Source organism: Tachypleus tridentatus, chromosome 13, assembly GCF_004210375.1.
Source record: "Tachypleus tridentatus isolate NWPU-2018 chromosome 13, ASM421037v1, whole genome shotgun sequence".
Lineage (NCBI taxonomy): Eukaryota > Metazoa > Arthropoda > Merostomata > Xiphosura > Limulidae > Tachypleus > Tachypleus tridentatus.
In genome coordinates, this window is record NC_134837.1 from 197,408,785 (window position 1) to 197,434,752 (window position 25,968).

The 25,968-nt window shown below is 32.5% G+C and overlaps 2 protein-coding genes across 11 annotated transcripts in view; one reads left to right on the forward strand and one right to left on the reverse strand.

Moving 5' to 3' along the window:
• The first annotated feature begins 5,932 nt into the window (after nucleotides 1-5,932).
• LOC143239401 (pre-rRNA-processing protein TSR2 homolog) lies at nucleotides 5,933-14,534 on the forward strand. Of its 3 annotated transcripts, none has more exons than XM_076480423.1 (5): nucleotides 5,933-6,070; nucleotides 7,444-7,534; nucleotides 11,036-11,127; nucleotides 13,546-13,638; nucleotides 14,296-14,534. In XM_076480423.1, the coding sequence occupies exons 1-5, from the start codon at nucleotides 5,987-5,989 to the stop codon at nucleotides 14,446-14,448; spliced, it is 513 nt and encodes a 170-aa protein (XP_076336538.1). In that variant the 5' UTR covers nucleotides 5,933-5,986; the 3' UTR covers nucleotides 14,449-14,534. The 3 variants fall into 3 exon arrangements, with proteins under 3 accessions (XP_076336538.1, XP_076336537.1, XP_076336536.1); XM_076480422.1 differs by having other exon boundaries at nucleotides 11,039-11,127; nucleotides 13,546-13,653; XM_076480421.1 differs by having other exon boundaries at nucleotides 5,934-6,070; nucleotides 13,546-13,653.
• Nucleotides 14,532-25,968, reverse strand: part of ari-2 (E3 ubiquitin-protein ligase ari-2) — a 47,702-nt gene continuing 36,265 nt past the window's right edge. For all 8 annotated transcript variants that reach the window (XM_076480416.1, XM_076480419.1, XM_076480413.1 and 5 more), the window contains 4 exons: nucleotides 21,796-21,939; nucleotides 17,972-18,040; nucleotides 17,411-17,494; nucleotides 14,532-16,293 (listed from right to left, as the gene is read on the reverse strand). In XM_076480416.1, coding sequence (XP_076336531.1) covers nucleotides 16,222-16,293; nucleotides 17,411-17,494; nucleotides 17,972-18,040; nucleotides 21,796-21,939 — 369 coding nt within the window. In that variant the 3' untranslated portion in view covers nucleotides 14,532-16,221. The remainder of the gene's footprint in view (nucleotides 16,294-17,410; nucleotides 17,495-17,971; nucleotides 18,041-21,795; nucleotides 21,940-25,968) is intronic.

Consider the following 25,968-nt stretch of genomic DNA (forward strand, 5'->3'; position numbering starts at 1 on the left):
TATTGAGATGATAAAAACACATGCTATGACGAAAAATAAAAATGACAAAAATTTCTAAGCTAACAATGTACAATGTACATATTAACGAACACATGCGCAAAGACAATTAAAATATGCAACACTGCACCTAAAAAGTTTGTCTCGCGCAAAATTTCTGCTTTGATTCATTTTGGTTGAGGGAATTCAAAGAATCCAACTCCAATTTTCGAGTAATCATAAAATTACGTCTTGTCGTAAGAGGGCTTTGTGAATTATTATGCAAGTTATTTCTGTACTGTAATTAGTTATCTCAAAACATACATAAAAAAATAAAAGATAAAAGTTTTGTATTACAAACCCCAAACGTTTCGAAGAACTAAAGTGGATTTATAAACGAAATTTAAAAAAGTCTCATCCTGTGGAGAAATTAAACTAGTGTTTACTGAAACAGTCCTGTTATACATCATGACACGAATTGAGCATGCAGCCTATCGTATTTTATATAAATGGTGGTAGATTACTCGTTTGTTTCAGAAAAAAATTCAAAAATAGGCCTTGTGAGATTTAACCTCAATAGGACCGAACTTTTAATTCTAGCTTTGTGAGCCTACAGTATTATCTCTCAGCTACCAGAATGCCAGTGTTGGTAGCAAAAGAAAACAATAATACTATCAGTTTTAAACATGTTTCTCTATGAATATCGTAATTAAACCGTATTTGTTATATTTCATGAGAGCATCTTTGTAAGAATATTGCCTTTGTGCAGTTTAAAATTATATCTAGAACATAGTTTATTTAATCAAATCTCTCTTAATGTTGTAGGAAATGAAATTTCAGCCGCTATTCTACTAGATGTGCCTTATTTTAACACACTAGGAAGTTAAAATATAAATATTTTTCTGTTCAATTAAGTCTTTGTTTAATAAAATTATTTCACATTTTTCTGGATGTTTCAAATAATTTAGCATTAACTTTTGAAAAATAACGCTAACTCGCACGTTCACCGTCAGAAAATTAGTGAAATCCAGTTTGTTGTGCGTTACCGAAACATGACTAGATTTGTATTACTTCACAAAAATATGACTGGAATCAAGATTTTTGTTTCGAATATTTTTACAAAGTTACATAAGGACTAGCTGCGATACCCATTCATAATTTTAAACAGACAGACTAAAAGGCTTCAGCTAATCAACAACACATATACTGCTACACACCCATGACACCAACATATGGAGCACGACGTTTTTATTATTTTTTTGGCAATGGGACGCGATTCTTCAGATCATATGACCACGTTACATCTATTACAGATAGCGTACACATTTTAATAAAGTGAAAGATCAAATATAAAACAATTTATCTGTTCTAGCACACTAGGCCATCTGTAATCTATACACCAGGAAACTTAAGACCTAGATTTTAACACAAGTTCGAAACTCTCAGCTGATCCTCTGGAGAGTTTGTTTGTTTTGGTTTTTTTGAATTTCACGCATAGCTACACGAGGCTTATCTGCGTTAGCCGTCCCAAATTTAGCAGTATAAAACTAGAGGGAAATCAGCTAATCATCAACATTCACCGCCACCTCTTGGGCTACTCTTTTACCAACGAATAGTAGGATTGACCGTCACATTATAATGCATCCACGGCTGAAAGGGTGAACGTGTTTGGTGCGACGGAGATTCGGAGAGAGTTTCCCTGATGGGTTTGTTTTGAATTTCGTGCAAGCTACATGACGGCTATCTGTGCTAGCCGTCCCTAATTCAGCAGTGTAAGACTAAAGGGAAGGCAGTTAATCATCACCACCCATCGCCAACTCTTGGGTTACTCTTTTACCAACGAATAGTGGTATTAACTGTCACGTTATTACGCCCCCACGGCTGAAAGGGCGAGTATGCTTGATGTGATGGGGATTCGAACCCGCAACTATCGGATTACGAGTCAAGTGCCTTAACCACCTTAACCATCAGGGAAACTCTCTCCGAATCCTCCTCACACCTAACACGCTTGCCCTTTCAGCTGTGGGGGCGTTATAATGTTCAATCAATCCCACTGTTTATTGGTAAAAGAGTAGCCCAAGAGGTGACGGTGAATGGTGATGACTAGCTGCCTTCCTTCTAGTCTTACACTCTAAATTAGGGACAGCTAGCGCAAATAGCTCTCATGTAGCTTTGAGCGAAATTCAAAACAAGTACGTATGTTACAGGGGATAAAACTAACGAACTAAATAAAATTATTTTGGACATAATAAATAGAGCCACTATGACTCAGCAGCAACTCTGAAGGTTTATGTCGCATAAAAGAATATTACTATAATCGTGGCGCAGGTAGAGTAGATATAGCCCGTTGTGTAGTTTTGTACTTAGGCAAGAATCAAAAAGGAAAATAGATTATACTTAACACAGAAAACATATTTCTAATCAATTGTTGAATAACCCATATTCACTGAATACCAAAATTTCAAACAGAGTACAATCGGTTAAATCTTATACTTCCGACGATATTCTGCAAGCATTTTACGAGACTCAATCAAGACATCCTTCGGACAGTCCATGGCCGGTTGTTTTTTTTTGTTGTTGTTCAAAGTAGTTACCATACTAATGGCGATATAACATCGATTATTTTATCGCAAGACAGAACCTGGTTCACTCTTATAAACTTTGTTGGTAATGCACACTAAAATGATACACAACAAGAATAATAAATAATGAGTACTTGCAATTAAACAGCCAATATATCATTAATGCTATAAAATATAAAACATAAAATGAAAGTGGACTAGTTCTGTAATACAGTAATATTTTATTCTCTACACTTCTTTCTACAAATCAGATATTTGACCATCTCCTTTTCCACACAAGCCCATAAAGCCAATATTCACATCTGACATTTTGCAGGAAGTCATGGTTTTGTGGGTTCTATCAGTCTCTTTTACAACCATGTATCATTTCACCGTATTTGGAGCATGCTTAGCATCATTGTTGCTGAAACATGAATTGCTGTTTAATAAGTCTTGTTCCTAAGAGAATGGTTTGATGGATAAAAACTGTTTGTACATTTCAACAGTAAAAGGTTCAGTAAATGTTGTGTAGTCTTTAAGCATCATTGACCAAGATGCAGCCTATATTTGTATTGGTTTCCCAGCATACTTTAATGTACATGTTGCATAGTCTTGATACCGTTTCCCTCTACGATTAAGAAAATACTGAGTTTGAGAATCACCTTAAAATGAAAACTTACTTCATCACTGCTCATTCCGTTGTTTAAAGTCTGACGTTCCTTTCAGCCTTTTAGTTTGAATATCTCTTAAGTAGATCAACATCCATTAATGCCAATGTGTATTTTACTATTCTGGAGGCAACATGCATACATGTGGTTATAGCCACTTTAATGGCAAGATTTCTACTAGATTGTTGTGTATTACACAAAAAGCAAGCCCTGAATTACTTAACATCACTTATTAAATTGTTTCAAAACCAATGCTAATTTCACCATTCAAAACTGGTCTCTGCACGCTTTTCATGTGGCATTTCTATTCTATGAACATGATGCATTTGCTACGCTACTAGTATGGACAGGATAGTTATTGCCCATAATTTAATATACATTGTTTTTGTTGGGTACCGATTGATTAAATGACAGCTAATTTCAGTGTCAACGATCGCCAGTTACTCTAATCTGGTGGAACTTATTTTCTTAAAATAATAGGAGGAATTATTTTATTGCATTTTATATTTATGCCATTCATAGTTTGCATACTTAGGTTCACTACAGTGTATAGTCAAACGACAAACTACTGTCTGGAAAACATGGTAATGTCTTCCCACATCCCTGGCTAAAAGAAAAAAAGAATCACGCCTGGTGGTACCAATAATAACTTTGGCGATCTTACCATAATATAGCTAAACTATATGGTTCAACTGAATCATGTTTCCTCGACCATTTGATAACTTGGGGCTCTTCTGAGATTCATATTGGGTTCAAGGGCAAATGTAATGGTGAATGGTCATATTGCAGTTGATATTACGACCTTTTTCAAATTGTTTGTCATGCAGATTAATTGGCTTCCATTACGGACCTCCAAACACTGGTCTCTGCTAGTATGTAGTATTACATATGACATTCTGTGAATGTATTTTACTAGAGCTCAGACCCCAAGGTAAGAAGTCCCCGAGATAAGTTCTGGCATTACGATCTACATAGGGAAACATCACAGAAGGAGAATCGAAAGAAAATGATGCATTATCTACAAGTTTAACCCCGTAGATACCACAGTGACTAATAATCCACAAAGAGTGAAATTGTTGTGTATTTCAAACAAGGTTGTCACAAAGAACGCGACATCTTTTTTCAATTTAATTCTATGTAAGCACCCGGATTGCAAGTAAAGAGTAAATAAAAATATAATGAGGAATAAAAGATGTCAAAGCTTCCACCATGGAAAAATTAAATGAAGGCAAACTACCACTGAAATCTGGCAGAAAAAAAAAAAAGACAATAAAATATTTAAGACTTCAATGTAACTAATAGTAATCGTAATAATAAACATAAACAGTGTTGTTATAAAAACATCACAAGAGTCATCCACGTGTTTACGTAAAAGAGTCGTGGAACTCATATATGTAAAAGCTAAACAGTTGCAAAGGAGGTTTATTGGGCGAGGTAATTCTGTAAAGCAGACGTCTACATTGGCTTTGTCAAAAAACCATAAAGGCAGAAAACTCAATAAGTGTTATGGTTCCAGTGGAAGGAGTTGAACACTATTACCCACCCCAAAAAATGTTAAGCTAGAACCTCTGTTCATACCAAAGAAAGGGACAGAGTAAAAAGTTTCATTTTGGCTTATTAAGGCAATTGAACCAGATAAAGAATATCTATATTCTACATTTGGCACGCTGTGCCCAATATTAATGCAATACCTTCGAAAAGAGTAGCACATATGTAACACAAAACACGCCTTTTTCAAATGTTTAGAGTTACGATGTTTTAAAAAGTTAAAAAATGCCTCAGTTATTTGCATTAATGCAGAGATCCCTAAACTTTGCCATCCAACAGACCCCCCTCAACTTCTTTACTATATTAACGGACCAATCCCTGTTAAATATAGTTTTATCATGTGTAAGTAATGCATCCTATGCGTATTTTACTACATTTACAACTTGATTCTAGCTTTAAAAAAAATAACAATGGAAAAGAGATCTAAATATGAATTTTGTTTTTAAATCTTACGACTTCTTTGATATGAAGGATGATACTGCTTTGTTTAAACAGTGTTGTGAATTTGTGAATCAATGTCTGTCAATTTCAAACAAAAATCCAGTTCTACATTTATCTTATTTCTATACTTCGATTTTATATGTGTCAATCCAACTGGAAATTAACTGTCTTGTTTTGCAATCAGCAGGCAATGGTGCCAAGCGCACGACAAATTTACATTATTCAATTTATGTTAATTATAATTATTAATTATGGATTTATATATATTACTATATTAGTTCGATAATGTTTTAACATTTTGTTTTATTCCTTACTCTTTCAATAAACAGCAATTTCACATTTGATGTATTACTGCGGATCCCCAGGGCCGGGGACCGCAATTTCGGAACCGCTGCATTAGTGTTATATTTCACCCGGCATGGCCAAGCGCGTTAAGGCGTTCGACTCGTAATCTGAGGGTCGCGGGTTCGAATCCACGTCGCACCAAACATGTTCGCCCTTTCAGCCGTGGGGACGTTATAATGTAACAGTCAATCCCACTATTCGTTAGTAAAAGAGTAACCCAAGAGTTGGTGGTGGGTGATGATGACTAGCTGTCTTCCCTCTAGTCTTACACTGCTAAATTAGGGATGGTTAGCGCAGATAGCCCTCGAGTAGCTTTGCGCGAAATTCAAAATAAGTATGTATGTTACAGGAGACAAAAACTAATCAAACAAGTGTTATATTTTGGATTCATTAATAAGAGTTTGAAATAAAACTTATTTTTAAAATATTTTATCAATCCCTCATGAGATGTCGTTCCACGCCAAGATGGCAAGTGAGAACGTGTTTCACGCTGCTGTTAGAACCGTTTTTACTAATTGGACGGCTCTTCAAGTACGTATTTCAGAATTTTTTGATATTACAGGACAGTTTTATGTGTTTTTTTTTTTCGGTTTAGATTGGTTCTTTATGAATGTCAAAATATTTAAATTTAGTTAGCGATTAGTTCTGCATGTACGAGAGACCTATCCTTATTACTTAGTCTTAAGGTAGAAACAATATTAATACTAGTATTATAAAAAAAAACCTTTAAACTTGCATATTAGGGAAGTTACTTGTTTTCTTTGGAAATTTACTTGTAATATGAAGACGATTAATAATATTAATTTTAGTGGATAGAAATTAAAACAGCATCCAGTTTTGGTAATAAATCTATTTGGTGCTTTAGAAATGAGATGGTTGAAGAGAACTTGATAAGATTTAATTGTTTGTCACCTTGAACTTATCATTAATATTATCGTGCTTTCTTTCTTAAATATTTTACCAGGAACCAAGAAACTCAACTTTGTGGTGACATGTTAATATTTAACAGAAATAGATTATTGCTTTATAGATAAACATGTCAATCTAGTTTTGACCTCTCATTTGAATATGTATGGGCATCTGGTATCATTTGTTACATTTTTAAAGTGATTTTTCTTTGTTTGGATTACTTTACACTAAAGATGAAATTAACCCATAAATCATCAATTCAGTACCATTGGGAACTATATATTGAGTATATAGTCTGTTTTTGCCTGTTGCAACACTAAAAACATTTACCAAAAAAAAAGTTTGTTTTTTTCTGTTTAATATAATATAGCCAACTGTAGCAGTAATTAACAAATTAATTGCAATATTGATGGCATTTTTTGTCCTCTTACTTTCCTTGTGTGTGACTTGTATGTATTTAACAAATTCATCAACCAACAATCAGTATGATGCATCAACAATTTAGAAACCTGATGAGGTCTAGAAGTTGTTGTTTGTTTTTATTTGATTTTGCACAAAGCTACTCAAGGGCTATCTATGCTAGCCACCCCTAATTTAGCAGTGTAAGACTAAAAGGAAGGCAGCTAGTCTTCACCACCCACTGCCAACTCTTGAGCTATTCTTTTATAAGGTAATGTTACATACGTAATGACAGTTAAAATAATAAGTGACCAAAATTCCTAAATTTCAATGTTAGTTCCAACAGTTTTAGGGATGATGCACCCTCTTATGTTCTTAAATTTTTGTTTTAAGCATCTAGTTTTTGCTCTCATTAACTTTTAAAAAAGTGCTTTGGGAAAGTATTGCTTATTAGTTTGAACAAAAGATAAAGTTTTGTATTATTATAATTGAGTGCATACATTTTTAGAACTGTATTTGGATGACAAATTTTGAAAACTAGCAATTGAAATACCTATAAAAAGGTGGTTGTTTTTTTTATTCTCCCAAACTTTTAGCTTGCTATTCAACATGGGATGGGAGGACCTTATGCCAGAGAAAAAGAAAGATGGCTTGCTGATGTTGCCGTTCAGTATTTCCATGATAATGGTAATTATTGCCCATTTTGTCTGTTACTAGTAGTTATAAGGATGCAATGTGGTCCCAAACTTGTATTGTATGTACATTTGGGGCTTGTGATAACTTTTGAAAACATTAAAGGGAAAACAAACCCCTCACCTGAAAATTAAAGGGCAGTCTTTGTGAATTACTACATCTATTAGCCAGCAATCATCTCTCATTTACTGTTATCTCACTCTTCAATTACTTGTTTTTGATTAACCCTTTTATTAATGTAAACCATTCTTTAAGTTGTTGTTTTTTTTTACACAAATACTATCAAGGGTGTATACTGCTGGCTTAAAGGCCTAACTCTAGTATATACAGAACAATGTTAGGAACCACTGGATTAGACTACAGTAAATTAAATATCTTTGGTAAGATCTCAACCTAGTGCAAGCATTATAAATAGCCATAAGCAATTAATGTAATTTTGAAATTGATTACATTTAACTAATTTCTCTAACAAGACTTGGGCAGTTGCAATAATTGAAAATAAAAATATTAAAAAAATAATTATTTGGTGTATTATTTTTATTGTGACATTAATCAAATGAGCTTGAATCAGTTAAAAATATTAGAAATATAAGGGCAAAGTTTAAATTAGTTGATTGTTATGGGGACATTAATTGTTTTAATCATAATTTTGATTAATTAATTCACCTGATTTTAATGAAGTTAGTTACCCAGAGTTAATTAAAACTTAGTTTTATGTGCCAGTTGCTAAATGTAGAATTTATTTATGACATTTAATTTATAAAGTTTAAGTTTCTCTTTTTTCCTGACTGCAATTTCTGTAGTGCGTATATATGAAAGTTATTCGTAAGGACAAGAAATAGAATGAACAAAAATTATTACAAATTAATGTATTCTCAGATTGTCCATTTCAATATTAAATATCTTGGGCTACCTTTGGCTTGTCAAATGTGTATCATGTTTTTATATATTTTTGAATTTTTTCATTTTCTTTAAAGCAGTAGTTTATTATTACATTATTATAGTCTTACTGCTTGTACTTCTTTAGAGTGCAGAAGTTATATACATGTATTTATTTATGGCATAAATAATTCCACATTGGGAAATTATTTAAGGATTACATTAGTTTCTATTAGACAAATTTATTCAACTTAAATGTTGTCATTCCTTGGATTTTTTTGTAAATTACTATTTCAATGCTGAGATTTTGAACAAAAGGGGAGTCTATGCTGGTAATTAATAAGATATAGTTGAGTTCACTGCATTAAATGTAATCTATAAAGTATGAGAACATTGGAAAATGTTATATAGGTTCCTATTAAATCAATGTACACTAATTTATTTGCATCTGAACTTTACAAGATGTATGCATGTAAATAAACTTTGATGTAACAAATTTTTATTTAAACTATTTTTGTACCATGTTTCAAAATTATGAGTCTAAAATTTACATTGCTATTCTACCAATTAAACATTTTTAATTATTTCACTGTAGAGGATTAATGTATGAAAAGTAGGACACAAACTACAATTTGCTTTTTACAAAGTATTGAATATAAGAAACTGTGAAAACCTATTTCTTTGGCAAAAAACTACACTATTGATTAAAAACGTACAGAAAATGGTATTCATTTTACCATATACTTGTATTTAGTATTTTAAAGTTTACATTTATTTCACAATGTTTTTTATACATACAATTTTAATCTTTGGTTACTTTCAGTGTATTGTCTGAACACGAAAATTAGTGTTGTGAATTTTCTGAATATTTTTCTGGTATAATATGGCATTCAGTGACCCCTAGGATGAAATTAAAATATTTTTAACAAAAAAAGTGCCAGTTCAATTGTAACTTCCACATAAGTGTATTAATTTTAGCCAATTAGTTTTTCAGTCTTCGTGTGATGTATTTGTTTCTATTTCAGCTTTGAGAAGTGATAAACTAATAGAACTGCATCAGCTGATTACTCGAGCCTACAATAGTCTTGAAATATTTCCATACTCTACAGTAATTCCTGTGTCCTGAATATAAAAAAAAAATCAATTTTTTCTCTATTGTTCAGATTTTACACAAAAAGTTGAATAGTTCTACATAAGTGAATTATTTTCATTGAAATTGGGTCACATTCTGTTGTGCTTAAAATGTTGTCAACTGCTGGCTATAGATTTCTTCAGACCAGTCATGAAGTGAGTCTTATCCATTATTCTAGAATCCAGGTGTCATAATAAAAATGTTTAATGTTTTAAATTAAATAATAATTTGATGGAAGTAAGTGTATTTTATTTCTTCTCAATTTGTAAAACATTCTCACACAATAAAAAAAAGGTAATATTTTTGAAAGCTACATAACTAAATTGTGGAAAATCCCATCCTAAAATGTAAACACCTGTTATGAAGTTACAGGTCTGTGTTAATAGGGATGAAAGATACAGGGTATCTGATTGAACTTTAAAACTGTTTGTTGTAGACAGATATTAAATGGTAGGATATGTCTCAGTTTATAACTGTTATCAACATTAACAGCTAAATATGTCATGGTTCAAGTATATAATCCAGAGACAAATACTGGGACAATATGATAAAAATATTGATATTACTGCTAGTAGGAAATCTTACACCACACTTACAGTCCTGGTTTTACTTTTAATACTTTATATGAACTATTACATTGTAGGAATGTTTGTTACAAACAAAACAAGGTGTTAGACGTATTAAGTTTTTCTCTCCTGAGCAGGCCATCACTGTTAGCACTACATACATTAGGACTTATTGGCCTAAATAACTTCTCTAATGTGCATTGAAAAATCACAAAGGTGTGTAAATGCATATAAAATTGGTTTAAAAATTTACTTACATTAAGTGAAACCTGATGAACAATTAAATAAAGGCAGTTATAAGTTATTTCTGTTGTATTCCAGTAAAACTGTGTGGTTTTTTTTTAAATAAAAACAAATCTACAAAACTGTAAGTATGTTTGTTTCTCAAACTACAGGTTGTCCATAAATCAGTTATCTCATTATAGAAGCTATCTCAAAATGGTTTGCAGCAATTAGTAACACAACAACTTTGTTTTTTTATCTCGCAGAACATCCATGCAAGACGTGCTTCTTGATGTTCTATGTGTGCTACCAATGAGGCTCACATGGAAGTTTACTGAATTACTGACTGAACTGAAGTAGTTTACTTAATTAAAACGAAGATTTCTTGTGTTATTAGTTGGCATAAATCGTTTTATGATAGTTCATATAATAGAGGATTTTATAGTGGCTTACAATGGGGTGAATAATTTATTGACACCTTGTATATCACAAAGAAATCTAAAAATGTAATAAGTAGTAAATTTGTACAAGTATTGCATATGTTATTAAACAATGTCAACTGTGAACTGGTAAACAGTTGACTGGCTATGTAACACATCTGTATGTTACTTTTTCATTTATGGCTTAAGTGAAAATTCTGAATTACATGTATTACTGTAAAGATATCTAACTACATTCTGAAATATATATTTACAGTAGACTTGCAACCAGATGAAGTGGAGGAATTCATCGGTGAAATTTTAAATAATGAGTTTGACACAATAGCAGATGATGGCAGTGTAGAAGAGGTATGTTAAAGTATTAATGTTTCTCTCATTTAGTTGATTTGTGTAGATAATGTACTTGTTATTTATGTTAGCAGATGATGGCAGTGTAGAAGAGGTACGTTAAAGTATTAATGTTTCTCTCATTTAGTTGATTTGTGTAGATAATGTACTTGTTATTTATGTTAGCAGATGATGGCAGTGTAGAAGAGGCACGTTAAAGTATTAATGTTTCTCTCATTTAGTTGATTTGTGTAGATAATGTACTTGTTATTTATGTTAGCAGATGATGGCAGTGTAGAAGAGGTTGATTTGTGTAGATAATGTACGTTAAAGTATTAATGTTTCTCTCATTTAGTTGATTTGTGTAGATAATGTACTTGTTATTTATGTTAGCAGATGATGGCAGTGTAGAAGAGGTACGTTAAAGTATTAATGTTTCTCTCATTTAGTTGATTTGTGTAGATAATGTACTTGTTATTTATGTTAGCAGATGATGGCAGTGTAGAAGAGGTACGTTAAAGTATTAATGTTTCTCTCATTTAGTTGATTTGTGTAGATAATGTACTTGTTATTTATGTTAGCAGATGATGGCAGTGTAGAAGAGGTACGTTAAAGTATTAATGTTTCTCTCATTTAGTTGATTTGTGTAGATAATGTACTTGTTATTTATGTTAGCAGATGATGGCAGTGTAGAAGAGGTACGTTAAAGTATTAATGTTTCTCTCATTTAGTTGATTTGTGTAGATAATGTACTTGTTATTTATGTTAGCAGATGATGGCAGTGTAGAAGAGGCACGTTAAAGTATTAATGTTTCTCTCATTTAGTTGATTTGTGTAGATAATGTACTTGTTATTTATGTTAGCAGATGATGGCAGTGTAGAAGAGGTACGTTAAAGTATTAATGTTTCTCTCATTTAGTTGATTTGTGTAGATAATGTACTTGTTATTTATGTTAGCAGATGATGGCAGTGTAGAAGAGGTACGTTAAAGTATTAATGTTTCTCTCATTTAGTTGATTTGTGTAGATAATGTACTTGTTATTTATGTTAGCAGATGATGGCAGTGTAGAAGAGGTATGTTAAAGTATTAATGTTTCTCTCATTTAGTTGATTTGTGTAGATAATGTACTTGTTATTTATGTTAGCAGATGATGGCAGTGTAGAAGAGGCACGTTAAAGTATTAATGTTTCTCTCATTTAGTTGATTTGTGTAGATAATGTACTTGTTATTTATGTTAGCAGATGATGGCAGTGTAGAAGAGGCACGTTAAAGTATTAATGTTTCTCTCATTTAGTTGATTTGTGTAGATAATGTACTTGTTATTTATGTTAGCAGATGATGGCAGTGTAGAAGAGGTACGTTAAAGTATTAATGTTTCTCTCATTTAGTTGATTTGTGTAGATAATGTACTTGTTATTTATGTTAGCAGATGATGGCAGTGTAGAAGAGGTGCGTTAAAGTATTAATGTTTCTCTCATTTAGTTGATTTGTGTAGATAATGTACTTGTTATTTATGTTAGCAGATGATGGCAGTGTAGAAGAGGCACGTTAAAGTATTAATATTTCTCTCATTTAGTTGATTTGTGTAGATAATGTACTTATTTATGTTAGCAGATGATGGCAGTGTAGAAGAGGTATTAATGTTTCTCTCATTTAGTTGATTTGTGTAGATAATGTACTTGTTATTTATGTTAGCAGATGATGGCAGTGTAGAAGAGGCACGTTAAAGTATTAATGTTTCTCCCATTTAGTTGATTTGTGTAGATAATGTACTTGTTATTTATGTTAGCAGATGATGGCAGTGTAGAAGAGGAGGCATTAATGTTTCTCTCATTTAGTTGGTTTGTGTAGATAATGTACTTGTTATTTATGTTAGCAGATGATGGCAGTGTAGAAGAGGCATTAATGTTTCTCTCATTTAGTTGATTTGTGTAGATAATGTACTTGTTATTTATGTTAGCAGATAATTAATGTTTCTCTCATTTAGTTGGTTTGTGTATTTGTTATTTATGTTAGCAGATGATGGCAGTGTAGAAGAGGCGTTAAAGTATAAAGTATTAATGTTTCTCTCATTTAGTTGATTTGTGTAGATAATGTACTTGTTATTTATGTTAGCAGATGATGGCAGTGTAGAAGAGGTACGTTAAAGTATTAATGTTTCTCTCATTTAGTTGATTTGTGTAGATAATGTACTTATTTATGTTAGCAGATGATGGCAGTGTAGAAGAGGTACGTTAAAGTATTAATGTTTCTCTCATTTAGTTGATTTGTGTAGATAATGTACTTGTTATTTATGTTAGCAGATGATGGCAGTGTAGAAGAGGTATGTTAAAGTATTAATGTTTCTCTCATTTAGTTGGTTTGTGTAGATAATGTACTTGTTATTTTTACACAGTGTCATTACATCAAGCGTTCTTGTCGACTGTCTTTATGTGTAGATATCGAGAAAGCTGTGCCAGTTTCATCGATGGTGTCAAGAAGGTCATGAATCTCTTGTCTTGGAGAATCTTCCAAAATCACGTACTCTGTGGGTCAGTGATTCTAAGGTAGTATCTAAAGTAACGTGGTATTAAATTCCAAAACTACATAAAACGTGTATTACAATAAGAATGATTTCTAAAACAGTTATAAATAACTTACTAGTCTAAAAAGGTTTGTTAGTAAATGCCAATTATTTTAACACCTAGTCTGTCAAGGTAGTCAAAAGGATATAAATGACATCTAAATAGTTTGAAACAAAAGTAAAATTTCATACGTAATACTATTCTAATAACGTATGACAAACCTTGGAACATTAAACAAAGCTTTTTCTTTTAAATAAGAAATAATAAAGAATAAATATATTATTAGGTGGACTTACCAGTTTTATTATAATAAAATTATTTAGTAACACAGTGCCTGTAAAACTATGGCTTATTTTGTGTGAAAGTTTCATTGTTCAGATGCTTACAACTCCATGTATATGAAAGGCTGTTGCAAAACTGAAAAGTTACTTGAATTCTTTCAAATGTTTTGTTACATACAGTATACTGGATAACTCTGTATGCATTCTGTCAAACAAAAGATGGTTTTTTTAAGAGTATTTTTGTGAATAATTGTTAATGGTCCACATGTGACAACTGTGGGTTTGTTCAGATAAATATTACAATTTTCTAACATTAAAAGTTTTTTTTAAACTTTGACCTTAGATTGGAGTCAATAATTCTCAGTGTGTCACAGAACAAATGCAAAACCTCAGTTTGGAACACACAACAAGTGATGCACCAGTACAGTCAATTCCTAACTCCGAGGCCCCGTTAGAAGAAGGATGGACTGTAGTAAGGAGAAGCAAGAACAGATAAGGTTGTATTATAAAACTTAAGAAAATTACAATTAACTACTACTGTGTGTGTAAATATTATAAACAACAATAAAGTTGTACACATTATTTTAAGAGCAGTTTTATTCCTATCGAGTCTATTGGCAGATTGGAGAAAGAATATTGTACATGGATGATCGGAATCATGAACTAAAGGTGTTTCGTACAACTTTACAAATGTTATTTTTTCCTTTAAAGTTCGTGAAAGATACTGTAAGAACATTATCCAGAGATTGTTGTCTTCTCCTCCAGAAAATATACAACAAATGTACACAAAAGGTTACAAGATGAGACAAGAACTTCATTGGCTATTACATTCATTGTTGGTCTAGCAGTATAGACTATCATGGAACAACTTATCCAGTGTCCAATGGCCACACAGCAAGTTGTATTTATGGCATGAATTTAACACAGAATCTTTCAAAGATTAGAAAACCAATACAATTTTTCTTGAGGCCTTTCTTAAAGAGAATTTTTTTATTAAAAAGTAAAAAAACAGTACTGACAATTATATAATATTGAAACTTGTTTCACCAACATTTCTAACTTATTTTGTTTGCCTCTATAATTGTTTTTAAGACAAACTTATAGATCAGCATAAGCAAACAAAAGTGGTGTAATTTACATGTTCAACTAGTAATGAAAATTTGTTACTATAAATAACAAATACTTTCTCAAAATTACAGAACATGAATTAATACATTTCAGACCAATTTTGTTTTGTTACAACATACCAAATTTCTACACTACCTGCACTGTACCAAGAAAAGTAGGATTAATTTTCCATGTTGTAAGACAGGAATTTAACCTACTAACTGTCATGAATACAAGTTATTAAGAGATCTGCCAGGGGTACTTAAAAATTTTCAGCCCATTTGCTTAAACTTCTTTTAAATATTGTTCATAGCCTGGTGTTAACTTTTCCTTTAATTTAGGAGAACATAGATTCGAAATATGTCTGTTTTTTATAAGATTTCCATCTTCTTAAAACGTGAATTTGTCTGTTGCATTCAGAAGTTTCTTTATGATATTTGAAATAACTATCAATCTTTCACTCTAATGTATTTTTTTTTTGGTAAGGTATATCAAATCGTATTCAGAAAGAAAAGCTATCAATTGTCAAAATGTTTACCCAATGTCCACTGTTCAGCTAAGAGTTTACATACAAATAATTAAAGGATTTAGGGGTACTGTTAGAACTTCAGCTAACAGTTACTTAATTACTTGCATATACACAGTTTTAATACATGAATTCTATAACATATCAAAACAATGCAGGCTACTAGTTGTTATGATACTTACATAGCTTCATTTAATCTGAAGTTTCTTATATGATTATTTCACATACAGATGGGATACATTTGCAGCTTGAATCATAATTTAGAAACAAAAATACACTGTAGTTTATTTTTTTGACAGCCATATCAACCCTTTAAAAGTTTACTCTTCACTAGATTTTTTCATTACATATAAATTACTTCTTATAATATCTGAAGTTACTTTTCCTATAAACATTTTTTTTTAAATATCCTTTCAACTGATAGCAGAGTAAAGACACCAGTAACTTAGCAGTATTTAGACTTTTTTCTTTTTCTTTTACTAAACAGTTATCCAATTGTGCAAAAGTTTTGTCTCATCCTGTACAAGCATTGAATGAATTATGAGCAGTCTCACCAAAATGTGAGACGTGAGAAAAAATCTACTACAAAAATACTTGCTAGAAAAAATCCAACTAAAAGTGAAGTGGAAGAACCAATCAGACAGATAAGAAGTCCTTCAATAATGTTGCTCTTCTCTTTTCAGCTATATCCATTTGATTTTCTAAATCCTGCAAAGAAGACGAGCTACTTTAAATGTACAATAAATATAATACAACAGAACAAACAGCTCTCTACCAACATCTGTATACTTTTAATTTAGTCTCAACTGGTCCAATGCTTTGACTTGTGCCTTCATTTTATTTTACATAATTTCATCATCATTTTGTAGAAGATTTCACATCTATTTATGTACAATTAAAAATTATCTTACATCTTCTAAAACTTTCTCATAAACCTTCTGCTTTTCATAGATCAAAAAATTTCTTGTTAAGTTTTCTTTCCTTTTCTTAAGCCTAATCAGCACAAATAAATCTCTCTTTGTAACTTTATTTATTCAGAAAATGATTACATCAATTCATAGTAATCAACCAAATGGTGAAAAAATGTAAATACAAGTCACATTTTTTGGTTGTTTTTTTATTATTATCAGCCCTACTAAACTATTTACCTATTTAGCATTTATAAACACCTTAAAGATGACCATAGTGCAGCCTGGCTTCTCTTGTCTTAAAAAGCTATGTAGTCAGAAAAACAACAACATGTGACTTGTATTTACATTTATGGAATCATTTGCTGCATAAATGAAGTCACAAAAGGAGACTTATTAGTGCTGTTTAGGCTTAAGTGTAACTTTATCTTAGGTAAGGTTGTGCTGAATAGGTTAAAATGATGGTGGTTAGGTATGACTCGATGCATCTATATAACAGTCATAAAGATAGGACTCAGTTCATCTATATAACGAGTGAATTACTAACAACAGTATTTAGCGAGGTGAAAACCTAGGCTACTGAAATAAGTTAGTATGATTCATATGATTATGCTGATGTCAGAATATGTAATAGCCATGTTATATACATATGTGTTATTATGAAATAGTCCTATCCCCTTTTACAAACAATTTCAGCTTTGGTTCTATTAAAGAATCACCAACTTTTCTCTTACAATATGAATAGCAGGTTATCTACCGATTACATTCTGTATGTTACTGGGAATGGAACTCCATCTACTTTATTGTGTTGTAAAAGACATGAGGTATAAATAACATTCATATTACTAAAACCATTAATGGGAGCATTTGTTTTCAGACAGTAGTAACAGAGCTTTTTCACATCATGATGTACATACCCCCCTATCAGTTGTTTCTGCTCTTTCTATCTTCCACGAAAGATTCTCTATTTCTGCTTCTAACTGGGCTTGTTGATATTCAAACTGCATGAATAAAGAACAATATTTGAAAAAAATGGCTATGATATATTTAAAAAAATTTTTTTCAACATTTGGTGAACTAACTTCTTCATAGTAAATTATTACAGTCTTAAATATACCTTTCTTTCTTAAAATGAAGAATTTAATAATAATCCAGGCATTATTTTTTGCTACTTGTTTCTTTAAGTATTTTATACAAACATTCAGAAGGACTATATCTGCACATTTTGAATGGATGAACTAGATGAAATGTAGCCCAGTACCTGGTGTGTCAGATAGTAGGATTTGACCATCACTGTTACAATACATCGATATGCCTAAAATAACTGACATGAACCATTGTTTTACTGGTAGCATATCAAAATGACGAAATCTGATTCTAGAAGAAAGGTTCACTGATTTCTTATAAAGGATACACATTATTACTTATGGAAGAAATATGATTTATTAGATGTAGAAACAATATTTCTAACTACTTACCAGTTCTTTTCGAGGGCCTGCCTCTAGGTAATAAGCATACGGATAGGTGTACTGAAGTGTGTACCGACACTATGAAAAAATATATATTCAGACATGTAAAATAACTACCTTTGTAACAATTGTTAGCTTATAAAATTTCAGTATTACCAGAGGATAGAACATCATTTAAAAAAACATAACCTATAACCTTTTAAGCAACATGGCTTCAGACTATCACTTATGCACGATTTATATGTTTATTTACAGTTATAAATTTTTAAACCATTCACAGGGACAACTTTTCACCATGTATATTAAATTTTAGGTTTTTCTTTGTATTGCCATTCATATTTCAAACAGTATAATTCATGCTTATAAACAGAACTGGCTGTGATCAGTCCATAGTAGGAGAGACTTCAGTTATGTTCCATAATAGCTAATAAGATTTGTTTTGTTAAAGTTTCTTTGCAATTCCAATCAGCAGAAGGAATTCCATTTGGACCAGTTTCTACCACTTTAATGTAGAAAGAAAAATACTTTTGTGACTAATTAGTTTGAGAAATTTTTTATTAAAATAAATACATGTTCAACTGCATTGGCTAGTTACCAGTTTGTTCTAGGAGTGTCATTTTACAGAATATTTCAGAAGTTACAGAGAAAACTATAAATATTTACACCTTAAAAATACAAGAAAAGAAATGTTAACATTACAATTTTTGATCAATCCAAAACATTATGTATATTGGTAATAAAACAGTCAACAAGCAGTCAAAATTAGAAATATAAAGTGACAGTCATCGCAAGCACAATATAATCTACTGGACAAGCAATGAAAAGCACTACTAGTTACGAGTGGCTTTGCTATTTTAGAGTGAAATGGATTAAACATGCAATTTTCAAAACCACATGTCATATTCAAGACTATATTAAGAGAATTATTAAAGAGTAAAGCACAGTAGTCAGGTTTATGTCTATGGAGTACAGTGAAAACATTTTACTGGTAATAAAACATATCTAGTGTTGTAAAGACATAGTAAACAGTACTCAAAATTCATATCTGTTATTCCTAAATTATGTTTTTCACCAGCAATAAATGACAGAAGCTACTTATTATGACATGCAGTACACAACTTGACCTTTATCATTTCCTCTAAAGTGGTCTAGTTCATGGAAGCAGTCATACAGTTGAAGCTTGCTGGGTATATTCATCTTCATCTTTTCCTCTCAGTAAATTTCATCACTACTCTGTCTTTAGATGTCATTATATCACTAAATCATGCACACGAGTGCAGAGAGCCTAAATGTATCATTTTTTTATGTGTATATTTTTTATTTAATATATATTTTTAACAACAGTAACTATAATGTAAAAACTACGAAATTATTAAGTATGAAAAAAGATAAATGGGGGAAAAAATGAAATAAGATTTCTCACAGTCTTTCTTCAAAGAATACACATGGGCTGCTGCCATGTGATGTAACTTAACTGTTTATCATAAGCTAAACATAACTTATAGAACAATAAAATTAAATAAAGCAGATGCTTGAAGCTGTTAGAATAACTACCTGTTACAATCTATAGTCATTCTAAACAGGTCTTTTTAATTTTATGTCATAATTTAAATGTTGGAGTTCACTTTACAATAACCATTTTGTTACAATTAATGTTTGAGTATAGAAAACATAAATGACAAATAATAAAGTTTTAGTGAAAAAACTGTGCTATTCAGTTAATAGGTTCTACAGCTCAGATAAATGAAATATGAAAACTGTAATCTGGAAAGAAGTATTCTAGAGGTTAGATAAATGAAATATGAATACTGTAACCTGGAAAGAAGTATTCTAGAGGTTAGATAAATGAAATATGAAAACTGTAATCTGGAAAGAAGTATTCTAGAGATCAGATAAATGAAATATGAATACTGTAACCTGGAAAGAAGTATTCTAGAGGTTAGATAAATGAAATATGAATACTGTAACCTGGAAAGAAATATTCTAGAGACCAGATAAATGAAATTTGAATACTGTAACCTGGAAAGAAGTATTCTAGAGATCAGATAAATGAAATATGAATACTGTAACCTGGAAAGAAGTATTCTAGAGGTTAGATAAATGAAATATGAAAACTGTAATCTGGAAAGAAGTATTCTAGAGATCAGATAAATGAAATATGAATACTGTAACCTGGAAAGAAGTATTCTAGAGGTTAGATAAATGAAATATGAATACTGTAACCTGGAAAGAAGTATTCTAGAGATCAGATAAATGAAATATGAATACTGTAACCTGGAAAGAAGTATTCTAGAGATCAGATAAATGAAATATGAAAACTGTAATCTGGAAAGAAGTATTCTAGAGATCAGATAAATGAAATATGAATACTGTAACCTGGAAAGAAGTATTCTAGAGGTTAGATAAATGAAATATGAATACTGTAACCTGGAAAGAAGTATTCTAGAGGTCAGATAAATGAAATATGAAAACTGTAATCTGGAAAGAAGTATTCTAGAGATCAGATAAATGAAATATGAATACTGTAACCTGGAAAGAAGTATTCTAGAGGTTAGATAAATGAAATAGGAATACTGTAACCTGGAAAGAAGTATTCTAAAGGTTAATAAATGAAATATGAAATTTGTAACCTAGAAAGAAGTATTCTTTGTTAACTCAAAGATGACCTAAGAAGGTTGAAACATTGTTCTCCATTGTATTGTAATAAAAGTTTTAATACCCATACCAGTTTTCTTGAGATACATTTTTATTTCAAGTGGGTTTCTCATTATCACAAATGCAGGTTGGAAATAAAAATTCTGGAAGTCAGATGAAAGAAATATGGCAACTACAAGTTTGAAAGAAGTATTCTAGAGATCAGATAAATGAAATATGAATACTATAACCTGGAAAGAAGTATTCTAGAGATCAGATAAATGAAATATGAAAACTGTAACCTGGAAAGAAGTATTCTAGAGGTTAGATAAATGAAATAGGAATACTGTAACCTGGAAAGAAGTATTCTAAAGGTTAATAAATGAAATATGAAATTTGTAACCTAGAAAGAAGTATTCTTTGTTAACTCAAAGATGATCTAAGAAGGTTGAAACATTGTTCTCCATTGTATTGTAATAAAAGTTTTAATACCCATACCAGTTTTCTTGAGATACATTTTTATTTCAAGTGGGTTTCTCATTATCACAAATGCAGGTTGGAAATAAAAATTCTGGAAGTCAGATGAAAGAAATATGGCAACTACAAGTTTGAAAGAAGTATTCTAGAGGTTAGATAAATGAAATATAAAACTGTAAGTTGAAAAGCATTCTGGAGGTTAGTTAAATGAAATATAAAAACTGTAAGTTGGAAAAATATATCTCAAGATGGCTGGTATAGGCATAAAAAGGTTTAATAAAATACAGTAGAAAACAATGTTTCAACCTTCTTTGTTAACCCTATGATGAACTAAGGTCAAAACATTGTTCTCGACTGTATTTTAATAAATTTTTAATACCCATACCAGCTGTCTTGAGATACATTTTTACTTCAAGTGGGTTTCTTGTCATCACAAATGTAAGTTGGAAAGACACTTTTATTTTTAACACGAAAATCACCTTCCACTCAGACTGACTAGGTCATAAATTCATAGATCCATCTTTAGAAGAAATCTGATTTTCTTGTGTGTCAGTATCATCATAATGTTCTAAAATCATACCAACTTTAATAGTGTATTCAGTTATTGTTTTTACAGTTAGGTGTTTATTAGGTCAGTCAAATTGGCACAGGATTAAGCTATTAACTTGTTACTCATACTAAATATGCAGCTATGTTAGAAAAATGTATTTCAATTAGCCTGCCTTTGCCAGAAGTGCAGCAGCATCAAGTAAGTACTGCCAGTCTATCCAGGTTCCCTCATTAGCCATAACTTTTTGATGGGTTCTGTCTTTGATCTTTTGTAGAGTTTGTTCTTCCAACCTCAGACTCTTAGCATGGTTTTCCCACTGAGAAAAAATAAGTACGTGCACTTGCCTGAAACTGTTTACTAAATGAAACATTTTGGTATAAAAAGCACTTTTGTGTGGTGAATGAATAAATGAGAATTCTGAACCACAAAATAAACATTACTAACTTGCACTTTATTGATATGTTAAAAAACTGAACAATACAATACTGATCAGTGGGAACACACGAAAGTCCATTCTTTCATGGGTGGTAGAAAGTCATTGTTGAACATAATGGTGCAATATGTGCGTGTTCTACTAGTTTTTGCTTCAGACTAAGGTTAAAATTCAAGTTACCCACTTCAGGATAAAGTAATTGTTTAGTTCAGCTTAAAAATAAAAATTATTATCCTGATACATTTAAGACTGAGGATAAAGCTTATCATCTCTGACACATATGTTTCAGCTTGAGAATAAAGATTGGTTGGCATTTATTGACACAAAGCAACTGGGCTGTCTGTGACAAACAACCAGTAAAAATGTAAAATTCAATTTATCATAAAGTGTAAAAATAAATTCGAATTAAAATGAAACAATGTTCAAAATTTAAATGAGAGATTCAAACAGAATTAAAGAGGCCAATGGCTCATAAAAAGATAAAAAAAACAAGAAATTTGGACAGTGTCACCCCTGCACAACCTCAGGGGTAAACCCATAGAAAAGGTATGTCTAAAATGGTGCTGTCATTCACAGTTAACAATAGCACAGCAGTAAAATGTGGAATACTGTGACTTATGTGTCACAAAGGCCACACCTTGGTGGATCAGTCCCACATGAACAAAAATGATGATTTGAAAAACTGTGATGAATGCATAACGTAGTTAAGATAACTTCCTCCTTCTGATCCTTACAGGAACAAGATGGCCAAAGAATAACAGAAGGTTTGATCTGAAAAGCTTGTTATGATGTTGCTCATTCCAAGTGGACTGTCAGCTGGTGTAAAGATGAGGTCCCTCAATACAGGACTGTCCGTAGTCCATACATGTGATAGGCAAGGCTGCGACATCACCAGAGTAGACAAACCTAGGCATGGAGTCAGTAAGCTCATTCCCATGAGCAATGATGTGACCAGTTATCCAAAAAACTGGATATGAATAGAAGATAGAGAAAAGTGGGCCAGCTGATGTTGAATATCAATGAGAACAGGGTGAGAACCAACACTACAAGATTCCATGACCAGTAGAGAGCTAAGGGAGTTGGTGTAAAGAGTACTATCTGTGTATTCATAGCTTATATCTGATCCAGGGCAAGAGAAATGGCATACAACTTGGTAGGGAACACAGAAACTGTAGAGGGGTTCTTGTGATCAGTCACTGAGCCACAAAAGAAAACCAAGACAGATCCCACAGGGTCACCTGATTTTGCACCATTTGCATAAATGGGTATGGTATGAGACATGTTCAGCAAAGAGAAGGCAGTACTTCCAATTGGGATTATCCACCTTCCTCAGATGACTCAAAGGTCAGAGGTGGGGGATGGTACTAAGTTATCAATGGAGACAGAAATGGATATGAAGGCCAAAACGGAGAATGGCAGACTGTCTATTATTTAGCAAAGAAGACACAACCCCAGGTTAGATGCTATGATAAGGATCCAAAGTTTAATGGCATACTGTAAAGAAAGTTGCAAATGGTGAAGGTGAAGTTCATGGGACTCAAGTGTACAAATTCTGAACTAGAGAAGTTTGAAAAGCCCCTATGCAAAGCCAAAGACTGAGATGGTGAATTTGGTCCAGCATCTTCAATGCTGAGATCCTGGCAGAACCATAAATTGGAGATCAATAGTCAAGTTCAGAATGAATGGGAAAACGATAAATCTTGAGCATAGAACACTGATTGACTTCCAAAGAAATAGAGGAGATGAAATGCAGGATGTTCAGAGTCCTTGTGCACTCAACTCATAGCTGCTTGATGTGGGAAATGAAAGTCACATTATGGTCAAAGATAGGCCTCAGAGGTCACAAAAAAAACATCATCATTAAGATGAACCTCAGGATCAGGATGTATACCCTGTCGGTGGCAAAAGTGCATGCAACTGGTTTTGGAGAAAGAAAAGGTGAAATCTTTTGTTGTGATTCACTTCAACACAAGATGGATGGCAGTCTGAAAGTGCCACTCAATAATCCTCATGTTTGACAATTGATATGAGAGTTGGAAGTCATTGACATAGAGCCCATTTACAACAGTAGGAGGAAATTATGTAGTGATAGCATTAATCTTGATACTGAAAAGTGTGACACTCAAGAAAAATTTGGAAAGTGATGAACATATGCAGACTTGGAACCTCTTGTCAAGTAAAAAAGTTTTGAATAAAAATGGGTAAATGGCCATGCAACTACTGTAGCTCTACACAGTATTTTAAGCCTTCTCAGGGTCAAAGATCATGGAAACAAGATGTTTCCTCTTGAGGAAGGCTTCCATAGTTGGCATTTCAGCATTGTCAACAGGGCAGGTGAGAGGAGGTTACTTGATTCAAGGAACTAAACAAGACAAATTTTAACCATCCTCTCTAAGACCTTACAGAGACAGCTAGTCAAAGCAAATGAACAATAGTTAGAAGGAATCATGGGATCCTTTCCAGACTTAGAGAAAGGGAGGACAATAGTTTGACACCAAGCATCAGGAAGAACCTCCTCCTACCAGATCTGGTTAGAAACAACCAGAAGATTATCAAGAAAGGCAGTAGAGAGATGGCACAATATCTCATAGTGAATATCATCAGATCCAACTGATGTACTGCCAAACCAATGAAGAGCAAGTTTGAGTTCCACTAGTGTAAAGGGATGATTGGCTTGAAAAGAAAGAGCTAATTATTCCACCCAAGACTTGATGGCCAAGAAAGCAGAGGGAAGAAACAAATGTGCTGGATGCACATGAAAAGCTCTCACTGAAAGTATTAGCAATGTTCTGCACACCAGCATTGGAGAGTAAGACTGAAAGAGGATGGGACCCATACCTCCCAATGATGTGCTGAATCTTGTCCGAGATGATTTTGAAACTGATGGTAGAAGAGATGCAAGTTGTGAAATTAATTCAAGATTCCTTTTGGCTTTGACACCTGACCTGCCAAACACAGGCATGGGCCTGTTGATAAAGGATGCAATTAGAAAGAGAGGGATACTGTTGGAAAAAGTCCCAGACTCATTTCTAAGCCTTTCATGCTTCTTAGTAGGCAGAACTCCACCATGGATGAGGATAATGTAGAAAACGTGTCAAGGTCCTGGGAATAGATTGAGCAGCTGCCTGAATGATGTGATCAATTACTGCTCTCATACAGTTGTCTATCAATGACAGAAGGATTACAGCAGGACCAAGTTTTGAGAAAGCAGCAAATGAGGGCCAGCTGGCCTAGTCCAACTTCCACTGAGGCACACAGGTCGGGTGGCACTGATCACAATCAGTCTCCTTCAAACTGACAGGGAAATGATCACTGTCAACCATCCAAGAAAAGCAAGAGAAAAATAAAAGGGAACAGATAGAGAGATCAATGGCAGTAAAAGACAGACTAGATGCATGAAGAGGAGTGTAAGATCCACTACTGAAGAGACAAAGGTTGTGATCCAAGAGCAAATACTTTATAGAATGACTCCTCCCATCAATATCAGCATTACTCCAAGGGGCTTCTGTCCATTAAAGTCACCCAGGATTATAAAGGGAGATGGCAGCTGTTCAACAAGAGTATTAAGGTCTAATTGATCATAGTTCTTTCCAAGCAACAGGTAGAAAGAACAAACAGTGATAGTATGACCCAAGAAAACAGATGACAACAACCTCCAAGGATGTATCAAACTGCAGATAGAGGAGAGGGGGGGGAAATGTGCTGTTCAACCAGCATTGCCACCTCTCCATCACACAACTTGTCAGTCCAGTATAAAGAAAACTGACAAAAAGTGACTGGATCAGCAGGTATCAGAAATGTTTTCTGTAGAGAAAGATGCAAAGGATGATAGGAATCAATTAAGGCCTTAATGTCATCTAAATTAGAACAGAAACCTTCACAGTTTCACAGTATCAAAGTGGCCATTTTTAC

Coding starts and splice junctions, on each gene's coding strand:
- LOC143239401 (XM_076480421.1), top strand. CDS start 5,987: ATGTCGTTCCACGCCAAGATGGCAAGTGAGAACGTGTTTCACGCTGCT. Junction 7,535..11,035: donor TCAGTATTTCCATGATAATG/GTAATTATTGCC, acceptor ATATATTTACAG/TAGACTTGCAACCAGATGAA. Junction 13,654..14,295: donor TGTGGGTCAGTGATTCTAAG/GTAGTATCTAAA, acceptor CTTTGACCTTAG/ATTGGAGTCAATAATTCTCA.